The 21,413-nt window shown below is 39.2% G+C and overlaps 3 protein-coding genes across 5 annotated transcripts in view; 2 read left to right on the top strand and 1 right to left on the bottom strand.

Moving 5' to 3' along the window:
- Window positions 1–19,472, bottom strand: part of LOC146503567 (dehydrogenase/reductase SDR family member 11-like) — a 66,490-nt gene extending 47,018 nt beyond the window's left edge. The window contains exon 1 of one of the 2 annotated variants that reach the window (XM_085131532.1): window positions 19,159–19,472. In XM_085131532.1, coding sequence (XP_084987658.1) covers window positions 19,159–19,290 — 132 coding nt within the window. In that variant the 5' untranslated portion in view covers window positions 19,291–19,472. The remainder of the gene's footprint in view (window positions 1–19,158) is intronic. The other variant, XM_085131531.1, reaches the window with a different exon arrangement.
- LOC146503568 (uncharacterized) lies at window positions 1,948–9,527 on the top strand. Its single transcript, XM_085131542.1, has 5 exons — window positions 1,948–2,264; window positions 3,695–4,732; window positions 4,937–5,092; window positions 5,760–5,852; window positions 8,075–9,527. Exons 2-5 carry the CDS (start codon window positions 4,631–4,633, stop codon window positions 8,351–8,353), a joined length of 630 nt encoding a protein of 209 aa, XP_084987668.1. The 5' UTR covers window positions 1,948–2,264; window positions 3,695–4,630; the 3' UTR covers window positions 8,354–9,527.
- Window positions 12,093–21,413, top strand: part of LOC146503562 (dehydrogenase/reductase SDR family member 11-like) — a 58,447-nt gene continuing 49,126 nt past the window's right edge. For both annotated transcript variants that reach the window (XM_085131541.1, XM_085131540.1), the window contains exon 1: window positions 12,093–12,654. In XM_085131541.1, the coding sequence (XP_084987667.1) occupies window positions 12,622–12,654 (33 nt within the window). In that variant the 5' untranslated portion in view covers window positions 12,093–12,621. The remainder of the gene's footprint in view (window positions 12,655–21,413) is intronic.

The raw sequence follows: 21,413 nt of genomic DNA, 5'->3' as shown, positions 1-21,413 counted from the left end.
GGATTTCTCTTTAAAGAACACGTGTGGATAAAAGAAATATCAAGTTTGTTTGTAGACCAACGCACATGCTTTCTCTTCTCTGATTGCCTCTGAAAGAAATAGATGTTGTCAGTGTCATCACAATATGTGCTTCAGTGCCTCTCTGCATGTTCAGATTTCTGATTTTATCTTGTTTCATGCTTTTTACTGTGGCTTATTGAACTTTCCCTTTAACATTTAAACATTTTAAACACAAGCAGTTTACTCATAATAAGATAACACTGGTATAAACATGGACATACTGATGTATGGAATTTAAACCATGGCTGGTTGTTAATGAAGAGCACAAAATGTCCCAAGAAAACATACCAATGAAGGTCATCACTATTTTGCATTTCACAGCTCTGCTTTTACAGTGGGATGCAAAGGTTTGGGCAACCTTGTTAATAGTCATTATTTTCCTGTATAAATCGTTGGTTGTTACAGTAAAAAATGTCAGTTAAATATATCATATAGGAGACACACACAGCGATATTGAAGAAGTGAAATGAAGTTTATTGGATTTACAGAAAGTGTGCAATAATTGTTTAAACAAAATCAGGCAGGTGCATAAATGTGGGCATTGTTGTCATTTTATTGATTCCAAAACCTTTAGAACTAATTATTGGAACTCAAATTGGCTTGGTAAGCTCAGTGACCCCTGACCTACATACACAGGTGAATCCAATAATGAGAAATAGTATTTAAGGGGGTCAATTGTAAGTTTCCCTCCTCTTTTAATTTTCTTTGAAGAGTAGCAACATGGGGGTCTCAAAACAACTCTTAAATGACCTGAAGACAAAGATTGTTCACCATCATGGTTTAGGGGAAGGATACTGAAAGCTGTCTCACAGATTTAAGCTGTCTGTTTCCACAGTTAGGAACAAACAGAGCCGCTTGGGGTATGCTAAAGCACATTTGGACAAGTCAGCTTCATTGTCGAATATGGTGCTGTGGACTGATGAAACTAAAATTGAGTTATTTGGGCATAACAAGGGGTGTTATGCATGGAGGAAAAAGAACACAGCATTCCAAGAAAAACACCTGCTACCTACAGTGAAATATGGTGGTGGTTCCATCATGCTGTGGGGCTGTGTGGCCAGTGCAGGGACTGGGAATCTTGTCAAAGTTGAGGGACACATGGATTCCACTCAGTATCAGCAGATTCTGGAGACCAATGTCCAGGAATCAGTGACAAAGCTGAAGCTGCGCCGGGGCTGGATCTTTCAACAACGACAAGACAACGACCCGAAACACGGCTCAAAATCCACTAAGGCATTCATGCAGAGGAACAAGTACAACATTCTGGAATGGCCATCTCAGTCCCCAGACCTGAATATTATTGAAAATCTGTGGTGTGAGTTAAAGAGAGCTGTCCATGCTCAGAAGCCATCAAACCTGAATGAACTAGAGATGTTTTGTAAAAAGGAATGGTCCAAAATACCTTCAACCACAATCCAGACTCTCACTGGAACCTACAGGAAGCATTTAGAGCAGGGGTCTGCAATCTTTAACACCCAAAGAGCCACTTGGGCTACGTTCACACTGCAGGCGAAAGCGCATCAAATCCTATTTTTTTTTGACCCTATGCGACCCATATCCGATCATGCTATGACAGTGTGAACGGCGCAAATCCGATATTTTCAAATCCGATCTGGGTCACTTTCGTACACTGTAAAATGTAATATTGTGTTTAATTAAAAATATTAAATAGGCTGAACTCAGTTTTTATCAATTTGTTATTAGAACTAGATTTTAATAAGTTACCAGTGCATTTTATGCAAAAACGCTGATAAACTCATTATTTGAGTTAGAAAAACTAAGGCTACGTTCACACTGCAGGCGAAAGCGCATCAAATCCGATTTTTTTTGACCCTATGCGACCCATATCCGATCATGGTACACTCTAAAAAGTAATTAATAGTACCTTTAGTCATTACTTACATATATATGTTGTTGTGAAATGAAAAATCAAGTTCATAAATACTGTTAGACTTCCTAATTAAAATTTTTATTTTATTGAGTTCGGGTGACACATAAATTATGCCTCTTTACTCAATATATAATCGTGATTTGTCTGAATTTAAAATCTTCTTTTAATCAAAAAAAATATAATTTTAAGTTCTGTCGATGTAAAATACAACTTGATGACGTGTAAACAGCTCACAGTTCCCTTCTTCTACTCAAGCGGACATATTCAACAGCACGTGTTCAAGGTTTATCAAGAGCTGTGTTCGTCGCGAACGGTGAGTAATTTTATGCGAAATTACATATATTTGCAGTCGCTCTGGATTTTGTTAGTTTACTTTAAAACAACGACGTAACATACATCTTAGCTTGCCCCCGCGTTTGTGTGTTTTAATATACACACAGCAGCTAATTCCGCGATAGCATAAATTGTTGGGCTCTTTTTGGAAAATTTAACACTGACGTTACTCTAATGCAGACCACTGTAATTATCTTATAATTTTTAAAAGATAGCGGACGTTGTTAGCCCCGGCGCAAACTACTATGCTAACGTAGCTAGCCAAGCTAAGTTGTGTTCACTGTGATTTTATTTTTGAAATGTGAAATTTATTTTTTGAAGGGAAGCATTTTATGTTAGTAATTGTTAAGAAACGCTTCTAAATTTTCGTAACGTTACGGGGTGAAGTTCAACCCCATTGGCTTCTGCGCAGGAAGTGCGGTCGCCATTAGTCCGGTGTGTCTGTTGACCGCTAAGAGCGGTTCTTCACCGGCTGCTCGGCCTATTTTCACAGGTAAAAGACCAGATTTAAGTGCACTGTGCCGCATATGGTAGGGTAGTTAGCTGTCCCTAATTTTTGGGGACTTTCCGTGTTTTGTAGAGACGTAGAGGCGACGTGCATTGGCACTGGCTGTAACATTGATATGCCTCAATAAAGTTTGAAAGTAAGAAAAAATCAATAGCGGGCCGCCATCTTGGTTGGGTCCCCATTCGCCGCCAGTGCATTTTTTCTACTGAGGAATGTATTCACCCATGGTAAATAAGGAAAATGTTTAAATATTTTTCCAAACAGATAAGGCAAGAAAGGTCAATAATCCCACATATGGTTTCAGTAGTATGCCAGTTTTTGCAACACTAGGGTGCACAAAAATGACCATAGCTGCTGACTCAGCATTGATTCCAATTTGGTTTTGGAGAATGAAATGAAAACAGATCAAGTGGGATTATTGACATTGTAGCTTGTGTATAAAAAAGTTTTTTTTTTTTTTTTTCGTATTTACTGTCAGAAATGATTCTGTCCTGTCATGCCACACCTTATGTTTGCTTTTGTTGATAAAAAAAAACTATATATGTGTGTATATATATATATATATATATATATATAATTTTTATTTTTTTATTTATTTATTTATTTTTTTGAGTTAACACATTCCTCAGTAGAAATACATGCACTGGGGGCGAGTGGAGACCCCTCCAAGATCGCGGTCGGTGGGGATACACGCTCCAACAGACTGGCCCAGTCCATGTCACCTCTATGTATATTTGATCTATGGAAAGCCACGTTAGGCTTTCCAGCACCCAGTGTATTCAGGTCTATGTAGTTTTGAATGTTTGGTTCTAGCTCACACAGCTTTGACAGGTGAAACTTATTCACTGTATTGAAGACTCACAGGTGCAGTTGAAAATACCATCTTTTGTATTTTTGTGCAGGCACGACTTTCTGGTGTTATACACTGTCTTGGCGTTGCAGATCTAGGGGTTCCAGTTAAGACGTGGTCAGCCTTCTAAAGAAAGTGGGAATCTCACCGAAATATTCAGTTACTTTGCTGTGTTTCTTGCCAGGACAAAGGCTCAAACCATCATCTTCTCCTGGTATCGAATACCAAGGGACCTTCTGAAGTAAGCTTTAACAAGTAAGCTTGAATTGAGTAATTCAGAATCATGAAGTATGGATTGGCCTTGCACTCATGGTTGGATCAAAAATCCCTGAGGCTGACCCAGCATGGGAATTGCTTCTTGTGCTTCGAGACATTGTTGAGCTTGTTGTGAATCAAGTGCACACAGAGGAGACCATTTGCTTCCTGGACAGTAAGATATCTGAGCATAAACACAGGTTTCTCATGGTTTTTCCAGAGCAACGCCTCATTCCAAAACACCATTTCCTAGAATATTATCCAGAACTTATCAGGGCTTATGGTCCTCTGGTGTCACTGTGGACAATGCGGTTTGAGGCAAAGCACAGCTTTTTCAAGCGTGTTGTCAGACATACTCGTAGTTTTAGAAATATTCTGCTGTCACTGGCCATGAAGCATCAGTTGTTGCTTGCTTATAACCAACATGATTCCAGAGCTGTCAGACCATTACTACAGGCTACAACACTGTCTACAATGGATGTTAGTGTGCTGCGAGAGGATATCCAAGAAGCACTGCAGGCTAAGTTTCCTGGTGAGACATGTGTCCAGATAGCCAAAAGTGTGTGTTACAGAGGCACCAAGTACACTAGTGGAATAATCCTGGCTTATGGTTCCACTGGTGGTCTACCAGATTTTGGGGAGTTGATCCAGATTGTGGTTTTGAAAGGCAATGTGGGATTCATAGTGAAAGGTGTAACTGCTTGGTCAATTGAACATCTGAGGAGCTCAGAAAATGGACAAGACGTTCAGCCTTCGTCGGGAGGAAATAGTGAAAGAGGCCCCTGCCATCAGTGACTTCATGAAGCGCTGGCCTGCCCTTTTTAGCGAGGTACAGGTGAGATAAAATGTTTATTAAACCAGTGTTTTTGTGTTGTGGATTGATGAAATTACAAATTGAAGTCAGATAAATAAAAAAATTAGAAATGCATATATTTACACCTAATACATTTAAATGTTTACAAATGCACATTTGGATTTTCATTTATGAATTATTTATACTTATGTCTCTTGTTGTATTTTATTCTGGTGTGCCCTGCAGATATGTGAAGAATTTAAGAGGATAACAACAGTCAGCCTTGAATCAACCTTTCTGGCCAGGCTTGACCAATGCACCCCAAAACTGATGGCCTTGACCCTGTCAAAAGGAGGAGCTGCAGGTCTGAGGATGAGGCAGATTAAGGACATGCTTCTGCAGGTATAATCAATAACTTTATGAATAGACCTTTATTTGCATCTGCCTTACTTTTTTCATGTCAAATGTTGATATGGCTGCTTTGAACAAGGTCCATTGTATACTAACACTATTTTTTTCCAAAATTGTTCATATTTTGGTTACACTTGCATCTAGGGCAGGGCAAAAGAAGAAAATATGTCGTCTGTACAATATACACTGTTTATTATTTTTAAATAAAGCTCTATGATTTACATAAAGTGTTTCACACGCGCAAGCACGTTAACAATACATAACATGGAGGAAGACTGTATCTGTGCCAGTTACATTGTAATTGAATGAATGGATATTTATTGTTATTATACAAGTTCAGAGCACAAGTACAACAAAATGTATCTTGATTTTAGTGTTTTTACTTATGAAGAAGGAATGTCCAGGTGACAAGCGCAGCGTTTGTCAGATCTTCGCAGAGTGAGACAGCCATGCCCCCCAATGTGTGCAGAGTAAGCAGGTCCCAAACAATAAGAAACTCAGGAGAATAGCCAGATCACCTTTTCCACCTTATTCCAAATGAACTTTTTTATTATTTAATTTAAAAAATGCTATATCATTATGGATATCATTTTCAGTATATGAAGTAAGCTGCTTACATCTGATTTTTTTAACACATCTATTTTTTTCTATCAATCAGGACAACACAGTTGAAAAGCGCAGAGAAATTGCTATTCGCTGCCTCATAGTCTATCTTGGAGAGAAGGAGGAGGATCTTTTCAAACAATACAGCGTAAGTACTTGAGTTGGTTTTTAATTTTTTGTTTAGTTTTGAATGCATGTCTCTGTAGGGTCTTTGTGTTTTGTTCATTGGATTTTCTGTTCAGGGTTGAGTATTTAAGTCATTCAGTGCCATAGACGTCTTTAGACGTCAAAATGAATCCGAACGCTCAGTGCCATAGACGCCTCTTGAGCTTTTTATTGAATTGAGAAGGTGGTGGAGTTGATTACATGGATAAAATCCCACTAGCGTGACAGTCGGCTCTACTGAGAACGAGTATTGTGGCGCGATTTTTGATCCAGCTCGTCATTTCGAGCTTGAGGTGTCTGCAGCCTGACGTCATGGTTTTTCTAGCGATTCCAGTGAACATGAACCGGATTTATCTGACCAGTATCTCTTGTTAGAAACTTCTGAAGGCAGCAGGGACCAGAATAATGAACGATTTGCTGCATAAAACACACAGAAATTGTTGATAGACGAACCGATGGCCGGGTGGGGGGTGAACAGACTAAGTCGCGCACTCACTTGTGCACATGCGGGAGTAACACACACACACAGACTCTCTGAATCATAAATCAGTCACTTTTTTCTTATATATTTTTCAAATGTTGAAATTGTCTATAAACAACTATTTTTATACACAAAATAATCTGCCAAAAGTACATTTTTACAGGTGATTTTTTTACTTTCATAGTAGTAAAACATAGTTGAGATGTTGCATGAATCATTGAAACACGAAATATTTACATCAAAGTCACTGATCTGCTAGAAAAACCTATTTACACAAAACGCTTTTGATCCAGAAATAGGTGTTTTGTCATGGAAGTTTCTCTTTTCTACTGCAGATTTCTAAAGGTAGAAACATTTTTTTTTGCTGCTGAAAGAAGAGAGACTCATTTTTGTCATGGTGGTTTCAGAATTCACATAGTCATAGAACAAAATATTCTGTGAGCCTTCAAAATCAGTGAAAAAGCTAAATATCTCTGGCACTGAATGAGTTAAGGGACATTCCAACCCTAAGTGAAGATATGTCTATTGCCATGTATAAGTAAGAAAAAAGCATTTCAGAATTACAATCCGAAGATGTTTATTGCCATTGTCATTGAACATAATTTGCTGAATAGAAACCTGTTTCCGTGATAAGGTGCAACATAAACACACAGAATAAAAAATTTTGTAGCCAGCGCAGTCATTTTCCTGATCTGGCAGCAGCTTTAGCAGAGCATAAACAATGGAAGTGAATGGCAGGTACTAGCATTTTGTGTGCAAAAGTGATTAAAATCACTCAATAATGATACCAAGTATTCCTGGGGAGCTCAACAATCATGCTGACTGCAAATGAAAAGCATGAATTGACATGAAGGATTTTCAGGAGCCGATTTAGACTTGGGACTACATTACGACAAAGCACTGCTGTAAGCCTCCACATGGTTATAACACAGCAGTTGAAGCCACTGCCGACCAGTGTCTATAAACCAACATGCTATTTGTGCAATATTTCTTCAACAAATCAAAGACCCATCCATTGTTACTGCAGCTTACTATGCTTGTATAGTAGTGGCTGTGTGTGTTTGTTTATGGAAGCTGGAGGCTTTTTCAACTGTTGCGTTATATCCATGCACCATGCAGTGGATGTTTACAGCGGTGTTTGTCGTAACTGCAATGTAGTCTCAAGTCTAAATCAGCTTCTGCAAATCTTCCGTGTTACTTTTGCACTTTTCATTTGCCGTGAACATGATTACTGAGCTCCCAAGAAATATTTGTTTTCATTACTGAGTCATTTTAATCACTTTTGCACACAACATACTAGCACCTGCTATTCACTTCCATTGTTTATGCTCTGCTAAAGCAAATGGATTGCTTCCGGATCAGGAGAATTAGTGTGCTGTTTACAAAAGGCTTGTTTCTCACTTTCTAACTGTGGCAATATGGCAATAGATAAAATTTCACTTAGAAGTGGAATAACCCTTAAAAATGATTTATTAGATTTTCTTTTCAAAGTGGAAAAACAAAACTGTGAAAAACAAGACATTTTTTATTTTAAAACGTTGGATTATGGTTTAATTTAGCTTTTAAAAATTACAGAATGACAAAGTAAAATCACTGAAAAACACAAAAGACAACCTGTTTTAGCTTATTTTCCTACCTGTAGTAGTTCATTCCCTTATGCACGTCATCCTGAAGTGCTTGAGCTATGTATTTTATACATCCTAACATTTAATTTCTCCTACAAGGATGAGGAGGAGCTCAACGCAGACCTTGCAATGCAAATCATGAAGATTGCTATCATTGATGATGGGCCTGCAACCATTATTGTTGAGGGATCCAAGATCCTGGAGAGGATTGATGTTGCCAGATCCTGTGCTTTGATGATGGGAGTAATCTACGCTCTGAACCTTACCTATCCCAAGCAGCTGAAATTTACCTTTGAGGTATTTCAAAAGCTATGCCTTGAGCTTGATGGACAAAAAGCCAGCTCTAAAGTAATGAATCTTAAGTTTGGTATTTTCTAGAGCAGACTTGATAGACCATTCGTGAGTGAGTTTCACAAAAACCTTATTCCTGCATTTCTGGCACTACTTCATTGTGTTTTACTAAATTTTAAAGCGCTGTTCTTAAGTCTTCTGAGTTAATGTTTTGCCGTGTCTTAAATGCTGTTATTTGCACATTTTTAAGGAATGCGTTTAATTTCTCCCATGACCTGTGTTCTGAGGGTACTGGTGTGTTTTAAAGTTTGTGTAATGCCCTCTTTAGCTGGCCTTAATCTTGAGGGTGAAAAGTCAAATATAGAAGAGAATCAAGAATACTTTGTAAGAGTGCTGACAAAGTTGAATGAAAGAAGCTTTGCTCATTTTATGTTTAAATTAGTGCATTTAATGTATAGCAGCCTGTCATCTTTTGTTTTGATTCACTGTCACATGTTAAAGTAAAAAAAAAAAAAGAGGATTCAAGTAGTAGGTTGTATTACAATTTTAATACACAGTTCCTTAAGTTTCAGCGGGCAATTTGTGTTCTAGGAAACTGAAGCCCACAAATCTTGCACTTCACACGCACGTTAAAGAATTGTGATGTTTGTTATTGTAATTAAATGGGTCTAACTCATTTGAATACATCTGTCTGAATTTCTATTCTTTCTGAGCACCAGGTACGAGTCCCTTAGCTGATGTCCAGGTATTTGGCATCACATCTGCCGCATTCAAACAAATACACACAACATCCATTTCTTTTTCTGAAGGTCATGACACAAGAGCACACACAGCGCATGTTAAGGCTGACCTTCGTTTGGGGAAAAAAGTGATCGACAAGTTTCTAAGGTCTTAGAACCTTGACTTCTTTGTGGGCAGGCACCACCATGCATGAGCCTGCCCACGCGGTAGTCATGGTTATAAGACACAGCCAAATGATCAAGGTTGTATTTTGGAGCGACTTAGCCTGCTGGGAAACAGGTAAATGCCCTTATAGAATCTCCTGTAGGACCAAAAAATTACTACACTGTAACCAAAATATCATATTTGACCAACATAAATACTATTTATGCCGACAGTTAAGTTCATTTTAATTATAAATGTGTTTTATTTTGATCAAAAAGTTACTTCACCATACATAAATATAATCTTGGATCAACTTAAATTCCTGTGTATTTGTTGACAATTATTAAGTTCATGTTACTCAGAATGTGTTTTTTTTTTTTTTTTTTTTGTGGCCAAAAAGTAACTTCACGATACATAAAATTCACGTTGGATCAACTTAAATTTTTGTGTTCTAGTCGAAAATTATTAAGTTAATTTTACTTAAGAATGTGTTTAATTGTGGCCAAAAAAGCTACTTCACCATACTCAAAAATATTGCTTTGAATTAATGTTATTCTGCCAGAAGTTGGCTTAACTCAAAAATTCTAGTGGAAAATGTTAACATGTTTTTTTAATTTGAACCAATGTTTTATTTATTAGAGTGTATGACAGTGTGAACGGCAGAAATCCGATATTTTCAAATCCGATCTGGGTCACTTTCATATGTGGTACTGAATCCGATACATATCCGATGTTTCAGAAAGCGACTGCTGTTTGAATGGTCATGTCGCATTAAATCCGTCTTTTACGTCACTGACACAAGACAGACGCCAATTATCAGCGCCGGAGAAGCGCCTGAGAAGACATCGTGAACGCTTCCTGGCCATCCGGTGAAACTGCTGGGAAGACAACATTGGAGAAACGTGAACATTTTATTTGTACTGCATAATCTGCAGATTCTGACAGAAATCTGCAACTATCCTTTGAAGCACCGCTCCTCTAAAACAGCAATAAGCAGTGGCGGTCCTAGCCCGTTTGGCGCCCCGGGCGAGCACTTCCTCTGCCCCCCCCCCCCCCCCCACAACCACACACACACACAAAACATATTAAGGATTATACATTAACATAAAACTGTTGTCGGAACCATACTGAATTTCGCCAGAGAAACACACACATATGAAGAGAGAGAGAGAGTATGCATTGATGAAACAGCTACCAAACAGCCATCATAATTCCTCATACAATGAGAACCGGACAAATCAACAATTAACAATGACTAATTAATATTAAAATCTGTAACATAATGTATTGTTTGGAGTTTAGTCTGTTACAGTTGCTATTTTTACCATTTCTTCTTGGAGCAACTGTAATTCACATAATTTCCTTAGGGATTAATAAAGTATTTTGATTCTGATTCTGATTGTTTCAGGATGACCTGCCATTATCCAATGACACATCTGCTTACCTGCATCTTTTGCTCGTTTCTCTTCCTCTTTTCTCTTTTTTCTAAACTAAGGACCTGATGGCTTTGAACTTTTCTTGTCCATCTTGGTTTTAATTTTGCACTCCAGTATGAACACAAATCCCCCAACTCGAGGATCACCACAACATAACCTGACACACCTACACCTTAGTTCACAGATTCACTTTGTCTAGGGTTTATTTCTGAGATTTCACACAACCCAGGATTCAAATCATGAATACATAATGGGCTTGGATTTACAACATTACGAACAAAATGCCCTCTATTTGGAAGCAGCCAGCCCCCCCTCCCCTTTCTACGGGCTGTGTGTGAGACATTAAATCAGGGGCGATTTTAGCCCAGTTTTGGAGGTGCTTCAGCACCCCTAAAATGAATCAAAGCACCCCCAAAGATGTCTTACTTTTTTTGAAAATATTTGCTGTTTGTGGGACACACTACTAAAAGTATGAAAAGCATACAGTACTTAATTGAGATGGAACATTTTAACAACAAAAGTATAGATAACCCCTCCCCCCTCCCAAAATGGTTTGTTCCAGCTCGGCTCTCTCCTACTCGCTCTAGTGCCGTTGCTGCCAGAGCGATGGTGGCTGAGACACAGCGGAGCGGAGGTGGAAGTGACTGGCTTAAAACAGGACATATTAGCTGCATTTAACTTTCAGTTACTCTTTATATAGTTAGGTAGGAGTCAGACCATGTTTCTTTTTAACAGAAAAACATTACACCAGGTAACCTGCTGTGTTGAAAATAGGGCTGCCACGATTAGTCGACTAGTCACGATTACGTCGACTATCAAAATCATCGACGACTGATTTAATAGTGGACGCGTCGTTTGAAGCTTTGTAAGATCACAAAAGACGCAGGAACAAGTAGTAGAATTTAAGAGTGTAATAACGGACTGAAACAGAAGATGGCAGCACTGCATATACAAGGATATCAGCTGCCGTTAAACCTCGAAGAAGAAGAAGGAGCTGTGTCCCAGAATTCATAGCGCAGCCTAGCTCAGTTTCCAACAATGTAGCTGTGTAAACCTCAAATATCTGCTCAGTTTATCAAGACACCACATATTTTCAAAAGCTCTCCGACGTTTTCGGAGATGTCTGTTACCCACTAGCTTGATAGCTAGCTGGGGGCAAGGCTCACTAGAGCCCGTGAGAACACCGGACTCCGGCAAATCGTTTTCAAACCCACTGCGGTCTTTCGCTACTCAGGTTAAACATATATAAGTCACTTAGATAACTTAAAAATGTTATTGTTTGGCTTTTTTTTAGTATTTTATTTGTTCCTGAGTAAATCGGTTAGGCTGAGATTAAAGTTATAGTTTTTTCACAGCTGAATAAACCTCAAGCAGACAACTGATTATCAGAAGTGTGAGATGCTCGAGAATATACTCCGGTGTCCCGTTATATTTCAGATAACAATGAGTTTATTAAACTTCACTGAAACAATCTGCAAATTTCATTCAAATTTAATAAATTATCATCTTGTCTTTATTTTTAATTAGCACATACCTTAAACACTTAGAGCTGTAAGCTAATGATAGTTATATGAGAGCAGATGCATGCTGGTGCAATAAGCTGTACGCTGTACATCCAATGGATGCATGATCTGATTAGTCGACTAATTGCAAAAATAATCGGTGACTAGTCGACTATCAAAATAATTGTTTGTGGCAGCCCTAGTTGAAAATGTGTTTTCCGACGATGTTTGCTCTGTAGTAAAATTAGCGATATTTGACTGCCCTGTTGATCTCATTGAAATGTATACAGCCTATTTAAAATCTAAAACTTAACATTGTCCGTAGCCTGCTGTTGTTACCACTGTCCTGTTTGAAATGTAATGAGAGAAACTGGTTATTTTGCCATATGTGCATGTGCCGATATTGAACCCAAGGTACTAACTAGCTAACTGACTGGATGCCCATTAACCTTATAACTCCTGTTGTGTGTGTGTGTGTGTGTGTGTGTGTACAGATTGTCAGTCCAAAGAGGGAGAGAGGAAAGAGGGGAACATGAGGACAAAGTACAAGATCAGGAAGTACCCGGTAAGAAAACAGACAGGGAGTACTAACAGGCAAAACAGGAACTGTTAAACTGGCAAAGAAAAAGAAAGACAAACAACTAATACAAACAACTCATGCAATCTGGAAGTTGTGTTCTCCCTATATTAAAGCTGCTATACAGAATCTGCAAAACAAACTGGGTTGTCAGCCCTGGCACAGCATTACCATATTGAGCTTCAGTCAGAGGAAGTCACGGTTGCCAAAGACTTTATAAAGCTCAAGAGTGAGGCTGGTGCCATTCCAGATATGTTAACATTGTACAATCTTCTGGATAATCAGATCTTCCCCAAACTGAAAACTGTTATTCAGGTTGCCCTAACAAACCCAGTTAGCAGCTGTAGCTGTGAAAGGTCTTTTAGTGTCTTGAGTCAGCTCCATACCTGGCTGAGAAGGACCATGGGTCAAAGCAGACTCCAGCACCTGGCTGTGATGTCAGTTGAGAAAGAGATGCGTGAGAGACTTGACCACCAAAATGCGATAGACAGATTTACCAACCTCAAGGTGAGGCGACATAGGTTAAAAGAAAAGAAAAAATCTGCAGAGCCATAGTAGTATCTGCAGTAAAGATCTTTTCATACATTGTATACATTGTACCAAAGGCCAAGTGTCTCCATTTTCTAATGATATTTTGTATATTTCAAGGACTCTTCTATTTTTGGAGTGTATTTTTTATGTATCTGTATTGTATTATATATACACTTTAGAAGTGAATCTCTGTCCAAAAAATGCACACAGTTTACTTTTTACTCACTATGAGCATCATTCATCATTTTTCCCCAGTAATTAAGGTTAGGATATGTATTTTTTTTTATTCCAATCCATTCTTCTTTGGCAGCATTTTAATAACCTTGATCAGATTTGATGGTTTTGTTACAGACTTTTCAAAAAAGTATTTTGCTATTCTTTCAAAAATGTGGGGATTAAATTGTGTTAAAATGTACAAAACAGTGATGTCATGTTTTGTGACGAGGACCCAGGCACAGAGAGACTTGATGAATTTAAGAAACTTATGATTTAATAAAGAAATTTGCAGACTTGCACAGAGAGGGTAAAATTATGATGACTGATAATGGAGATGAAGACAACAGACGATGAGGACAGGGAGGAACAGGGGTTTAAATGCACCAAGGAGGCAGTCAGAGAGAACTCGGGACAACTGGAGGCATTTAGGGATGCAGGGACTGACAGAGACGGGGAAGAAGTCTCATTGTGATGAGTAAAGTTTACCTTGCCTGGATGGGCAGCTCTCTGGGTGCTCAGCACCCCCAAAGCTCTGATCCTAGAATCGCCCCTGGTCTAAACAGAGCGCGTTTTGTGTGACATCTTCTTTTGTGCATGCGGGCCGCTTTGAGCGTTCACACTAGAGCGCGTTTGCTGTCGGATTTTATTTGTAGTGTGAACGAGCAGACAAAAAAATCGGATTTGATCAAAAAATCGGAATTGAGCATTAAGACCTGCAGTGTGAACGTAGCCTAAGTAAGCTGGAAGATTTGCTTCTCAGGGCGGAAGGATGAAAGATGTGTTTTGAAAATGCCACGTCACTACAGTCCTCCTCCCTCTCGGATCAGTCCGCATGTTCATGGTGCCAGCTAGTGATGGGCAGATGAAGCTTCATGAAGCACTGAAGCTTTTCATCCAATTGGTTCACCCCAGTGCAAAGCATCTTGAAGCTTCATTTGCTCTAGTAGGACATCTACTGGACGTAAAAATATTAGTTGGCATGAATTTGAAGAGTGTGGCCTTTTGCACACAGCCTGTAAATGTCAACAACAAAAGGAGTGTGTAAAACATGTATATTGTAGTGATGGCAGTATACTGTGTATATTTATACTGGCAGTATGGAAAATGATTATTTGGAAATGCTTAAAATGGAAATGATCATTTACTGTGAGGTGAGGTGTGGTTGGGGTGTGGACAGTGGTTGTGCTTTTGTAACATTGAGGTATGGACAGCTACACACTGAGGCTTTGAGCCTCAGTCCTGCCCATATTTTATTCTGTAAAAACTAAATTTTCACTGCTTTTATGACCTTTTAGTGGGGAGAACATAGCTAGGATTTAATGATTTAACAAATCTTTTAAATCCTTTGTCCTCCACAATGCTAAATGGCTGGGTGTCCTCAATCACCATGCTAACCAGGTTTTCATCTATTTGAGATTGTTTTTGTTGTCTTTCCTCAGGAGAACAAAGCACAAATATAAATATCACACACGTAACTTATTGCAGTTGTATAATATTGTTATATCATTTAGTAACATTACTGCATGCTATATTATCATGGCATTTGATGGCTCCCCTGGTCTTGCTCCACAATAGGTGTCCCCCCTATTCTCATGCAAAGCTCTGTAGTGCCTAAGCATGGATGAGGTGTTGTTGTTATATCCCAGCTCCCTGGCACATAGCAAACACTTCACCTTGTACAAAAGTACAGACAGCTTAACATAAATTGTATTGCACCATCAGTATTATGAAAATACATCTTCTGTAGAAATTTACATACCTTGTTGGGAGGAATAAAATCAAAAACATCCTCCTCTTCTTTGCTGGCTCCATTCTCTCCTGACTTTCTCTCCTCACTCTCATAAACCTCCAAACTCTCACTAACCGCCAGTGGCAGTCCTAGCCAGTTTGGCGCCCTGAGCAAACACTCCCTCTGGCGCCCCCCCCCACACACACACACAAAAAACATATTAAGGATTGTACATTAACATAAAATTGTTGTACACACACATATGAAGAGAGAGAGTATGCATAGTATGCAAACGGCTACCAAACAATGAGAACAGGACAAATCAACAATTGACACTGACTAATTAATATTAAAATCTGTAACATAATGTTTGGAGTTTAGTCTGTTACTGTTACTATTTTTACCATTTCTTCTTGGAGCAACTGTAACCCACATAATTTCCTTAGGGATTAATAAAGTATTCTGATTCTGATTGTTTCAGGATGACCTGCCATTATCCAATCACACATCTGCTTACCTGCATCTTTTGCTCGTTTCTCCTCCTCTTCTTTTCACCTTTTTCTAAACTGAGCACCTGATGGTTTTGAACTTTTCTTGTCCATCTTCCATTGGTTTTAATTTTGCACTCCAGTATGAACACAAATCCCCCAACCCGAGGATCACCACAACATGATCTAACACACCTACACCTTAGTTCACAGATTCACTTTGTCTAAGGTTTATTTCTGGGATTTCACACAACCCAGGATTCAAATCATGAATACATAATGAGCTTGGATTTACAACATTATAAATGAAATGTGCTCTATCTGGAAGCAGCAGCCCCCCCTCCCCTTTCGACGGGTTGTGTGTGAGACTTTAAATCATCAAATAAATATAAATTTTAAATTGTTATCGATCCCTTTACCCCGAGTCCTAAAGTGTATATTTATTTTCTTACTCTTCTTAGATTTATTGTTTGTTTACTTGCACTGCTGTAACTGGAGCCTCGTCGTCTCGTCTCTCTATAAACTGGACTGTATGTAGCGGAGATGACAATAAAGTTTACTTTGACTTCAGCAGCGAGCATGCGCACCGAGGGCTCTCGCGCTCACTTTTGGTGTATAGAATTTCAAAGAAAAAACATCGGTGCAAATTATGAGTCTGTATCATGATGTCTGGTGTTTTCGTGTTTATTGGTTTGTTTTTATTTTGTTTTATTGCGAGTTGGTTATTAGACGCTGCTCCAGCCAGCCAGAGAATCCCCCGCCGCCTCACCCTCTCCTCTCTGCGCCGCAAGCAGCAGGCGCACCTTGCAAACGGAGGGCGCCCTTACTCCCAGCAAATGGGCGATAGAAAACCGATCGGTGCCTATGCCATTCCCAATATGCGCTGGCTGACGTCGGGGCAGCATGAGTACGAGCAATTTTTTTTTGCCGATGCCCGTGATGCCGCCCCCACCACGATGCCGCCCCGGGCAACCGCTCGTGTCGCCCGTATCTAAAACCGCTACTGACTGCTGGTCCTCTTACGCTCTCCATGGCTAATGCTAGCAACTGTGCCTCTATTCTGAGCGCACATAAATAATTTTTGCAAATGTTGCATTTTAAGGAGACAATTATTTTGAGCAAACAAAACTCATTTCAGTGTTTGCTATTATACATATACACACACAATAACTGCCATTCTCGCTCAGTTGTTGGCATTTGCTCTTGCTCAGATCTCTGCTCTGTGTGCTCTCAGTATGTCGCTTCTGCTTTCAACATCTCTGCTCCCTGCACACTCAACTTTTTCTGTACATGGTTATAAATATGCCACAAAACCAACTGATTACAGACTTGAATTCAAAATGAGTGGCTGTTTTGGTCTCCAATCAGCTCGCTAGCCACTGCATTCAGGAAATGTAGCTAAATCCAGTGAAGTGGTTTGGTTTAAACTAGATTAAAACCAACATAAAAATATATATTTTACAATCAAATAATTAAAAATACTAACCGAAAATGTTCTTAACTACACTATTATTTTGTGTCTATGTGGATAATAGCAAACACTGAAATACATGAATTCTGTACAGGAATTTTGTACATGGAAATAATTTTCTACTCAAAATGCAACATTTGTTCTTGCAAAAATTATTTACGTGTGTTTAGAATAGAGACACAGAAATAAAGCCATGAGCTACAGCAGGCTCTTGTGAATGCCAGGGCTTTATATCAGCTGTTTCTGGTACTACTGCACTGCTAACATGTCGGTTAATTTGACACACTTTGCTGTATCTATTTCTTGTTTATTTTTCTCTCTTAGTTTTTTCCCCCTCTTTTCTTTCTTCGTTTGTATCCCGCTTTATTAACACTAACTCTGTTCTAGGGTGCGTAGGTGCACACGGAAAGTAGGAGGGGCCAGAGGCGTTAAAAGATTTGATTGAAAATGAAAATTGAACTAATGCAAACAAGAAGAAAAAAATCACCCCCTACAAATGCTTCGGCCCACACTCGAAAATACCCGGTATACCAGATTACCAGTGTTGGGGAGTAACGGAATACATGTACCGCGTTTAAAAAGGTGGTATTTAGAATACAGTTACTTTGTTGAAATAAATGGATTACACGGCGGTACTTTCCTATTGCATATTGTGGCGGGTCAGGACTGTTTGGGTTTTGTTTGACAGCTACGTTCTGTTGTTCCAGGCGGCAGCGTTACGGTTGCCATGGTTACAGAGCGCCGCTCTCTCTCTGCGTGTTTCCTGGGTGAGAGAGCGCCTGTTGTTGTTGTGCTAAGCTAATAGGCAGAATGCTACCGGTATAGCTCTAAAGAATGTAGCATCATAGGCAGTGTAGTCCGTGCTGCAGGGAGAATGGACTACCATACCCGTTATGTGTCTGTGAGCGAGGGAGGAAGAAAAAGGAAAAGTAAGAGCTGTCATCGAGCAAAAACGGGAGCTGGAAGCATGTAAATATAATAATAACCACTGCAGCCAAGAAGAGTGCCTGACGAGCCCGGTGGTAAGTAAGCTATTAAGACTTGACTGTACACCGTGTTCGTGTTTTCCTCCAAAAACAATAAGTTCCGCTGGAGCAGCCTTTCAACGCCTCTCTCTGTCTCTGCTAGCAAAGTTGACCCAGCCAACAAAGTAAAGCTATTTTTCGGCTAGGAGCCCGACACAGAACCCACCGTATTAGCCAGAGGTCCCTTTACTACGATTCGGAGCCGCGGACCTTCAGTAACAGTAATAAATCACAGCAATAGTACATTCATGTAGTTGTAAACAGCATGATAATATATTAAGTAATCCAAAGTATTCAGAATACGTTACTCTCATTGAGTAACGTAACGGAATACGTTACAGAATACATTTTGGGGCATGTATTCTGTATTCTGTAATGGAATACATTTTAAAAGTAACCTTCCCAACACTGCAGATTACCAGTCCGGTATTGTGCCAAAAAGTGATTGCCTGCCATTTCCAATGTTTCCGTGTGTTTTTTACGTGTAATATCGTAACGTATGTTGTTAAATAGACTTTGGTGAACAGGTATTACAAAGAGGTTATATATAAAATTTAAAAAATAGTCCTGTTTCTCAAATATCTTTGTAACTGGTTACATTATAACCAATCAGCTCCCTTCTGTCACTTAAAATATGTTTACAGAACTATTTTTGCTTTTGTTGCAATTTCTGCTCTCCTCTTGGCCAGATTACTCTTAAAAGAGACATTTTTAAAGTCAACAGAATTTTTTTTAAGTGCATAAATAAAGGATACATAAAAGTCACTGCCAAAAACTGATCGCGGCTTCTACCTTGTTACAGGAATGTTGTTTGTTGCTCAAGATGACTTGATATCATTGATGAGGGATACATTTGAAATATGTTTCACATATTATAGACCAATAAGTTATTTATAGCAGTTTAAATACAAGCAATCAGTTTTTGCCAAATACCAGAAATCAGTTTTTGGCAGACAACCACTTTTTGGCACCGGTCCTGGATATAGGTCAAGATACTCTACGCTGAAACTGAGTTTTCACTTCAGAACAAACCTGGATTTTTGCGACGTCCCTGGCGCAGCCCACTACTTTCATACCGAGCCGGACCAACTCTACAGCTATAGCCGCCCCAATGCCGACAGAGGCTCCGGTCACCAGAGCCACTCTGCCACGCCAGCGCTCCATCACAGCGGTAACCTGCTACAAGCACGAAAGAAGCACAAATATGAAGAGAGAGAGCGACGGATCTTTCACTGTCCCGTGTGAGCATTTATATATAGAGAGAGAAACATCTGAGTCATGTCAGTCCGCCTTTTCCTCTCAAACAGCTACAGTTCTCCGCCCTGCAGGGAGGCTTTCAGCCAATCCTGTTGTCAGGTTTATGAAAACAGTTTGAGATAACTTTTACTCTGTGACACGTTACATCATCATTGTTAGAATGACAAACACGTGATGAACAAGTAAAACGCTAATTCTAAATGATGTAACTGTTACTACTGTCAAAGCAATCTATGTTTATGGCTCCGAGCGTGCAGCGACAGTCGCAAAGGCTTCAGCTATTAATATTTTTATCCTCATATTTCTGTTCTTGGCTGGCAGGAGCCTGATGTGGTCTTCAGCTGTTGTAGCCCATCGAGATCTGCTTGCTTATTTTTAGCACATCATACCTGCAAAGACTGGTTATTCAGGCTGATATAATTCAACACAGCACAGCCAAAGTCAAATGACTGAATTTTTAATGCCTTTTTTATTGCATGATAAAAGTAGGTATGCAGGTGTACTGTAAGCTCAGAAATAATCAGTTTCACTTTAACAGTGACCAAAGGGATGCCGAAAGGATACGTAAGAGTAAATCAGTGTCATGATTTGTCGCTATTTCCACAACTGAAGTGTTCAACAAAGTACTCTTTTTTTAACCATATGTACTTTACATATTTTAAATATATTTTTTAATTTACATTTAGTGTACTATAGGTTTACTTGGGTGAAAAAGTCTAAGTGGTTTTTTTCCCTTCAATATGCAAAACACTTATCTAACACAATACTAAAATAATAGGTCTTTAATAGGTGTACAGACTGGCGGGCTGTGCCTGGGACCCTAGGAAAATCCAGCTTAGCTTTGAAATGAAAACTCAGTTTCAGCAGAGAGCAAGCAAATGTTGTTGTTTTTTCCAGCAGTGTCACGGTTATATAAGACAGGAAGGCTGGGTGTGTGGGGCAGTCAGTTTATCATAATGTCAATAAACCAGTTTAACCACTTATACCGATCTTTTACTCACACTGTAAATCTCTCTGTATAAAAGGTCACCATCATAATTGTTGGACAGAATTATTAGTTTAGTCCAGTACAGTAACACTGGTTATGGGACATGGACATGATTTAAATTTGCCACATGACCCTCAATCTGATTTCCATCCATTTATTTGCTTCTTTTTATTTTGTCATGTTTTATTTTCAGAATGGACTCTGGAGGATGTCACCAGTGTGAGTGTGTCTTCAATCCCTTTGACAAGTGACACCATGTCGTCCTCTCTAGTAATATAGAGGGCCATGTTATGTCCTTACTACATTTATACTCAGAAGATGTACTCATCTTACTTTAAGATTGGAAATACAAAAATATGAGTGTGGGCATTATATCCAGCAAGATGAAATTAAATGTTTTATCCCAGCGACAGAGCTTCACTGCTTTCATACAGTAAATGGCCTGTATTTGTATAGCGCTTTTACTAGTCCCCCCAAAGCGCTTTACACACCCAGTCATCCACCCATTCACACACTGGTGGAGTTGTAGCCACAGCTGCCCTGGGGCAGACTGACAGAAGCAAGGCTGCCATATCGCCAGCAGCCCTTCTGGCCAACACCAGTAGGCGGTAGGTGAAGTGTTTTACCCAAGGACACAACGACCGAGACTGTCCGGGGCTCGAACCGGCAACCTTCCGTTTACAACCTTCCCAACTCTTGAGCCACGATCGCCCTTGCCCAGTACTCTCTTATTATGGGCACAGCAAGATATATGATGTTGTAAGACCTGCTTTGTTTCAGAACATGAGATGTTCATGGACATTAAGCTAAAATATGATTTATTTAAGTGTTATTTGTGATTAAATATCATGATTTTTCTTCTCTTTTCTTTTTTTTGTCATGGTTATATAAAACAGAGAGGTTTGGACAGGCAATTTATCTAAATGCTAATCAACCTTTATAACCACTAAAGCACACCCTCTATTCATACTGGAAATCTGACTTTTGGCAAAAGTTCATTGTTAATAAATGGTGCACAAAACGTTGTGTTTGATCAGCACAC

Source organism: Neolamprologus multifasciatus, chromosome 14, assembly GCF_963576455.1.
Source record: "Neolamprologus multifasciatus chromosome 14, fNeoMul1.2, whole genome shotgun sequence".
Classification (NCBI taxonomy): Eukaryota; Metazoa; Chordata; class Actinopteri; order Cichliformes; family Cichlidae; genus Neolamprologus; species Neolamprologus multifasciatus.
This window is presented reverse-complemented; position numbering and strand designations above follow the sequence as displayed.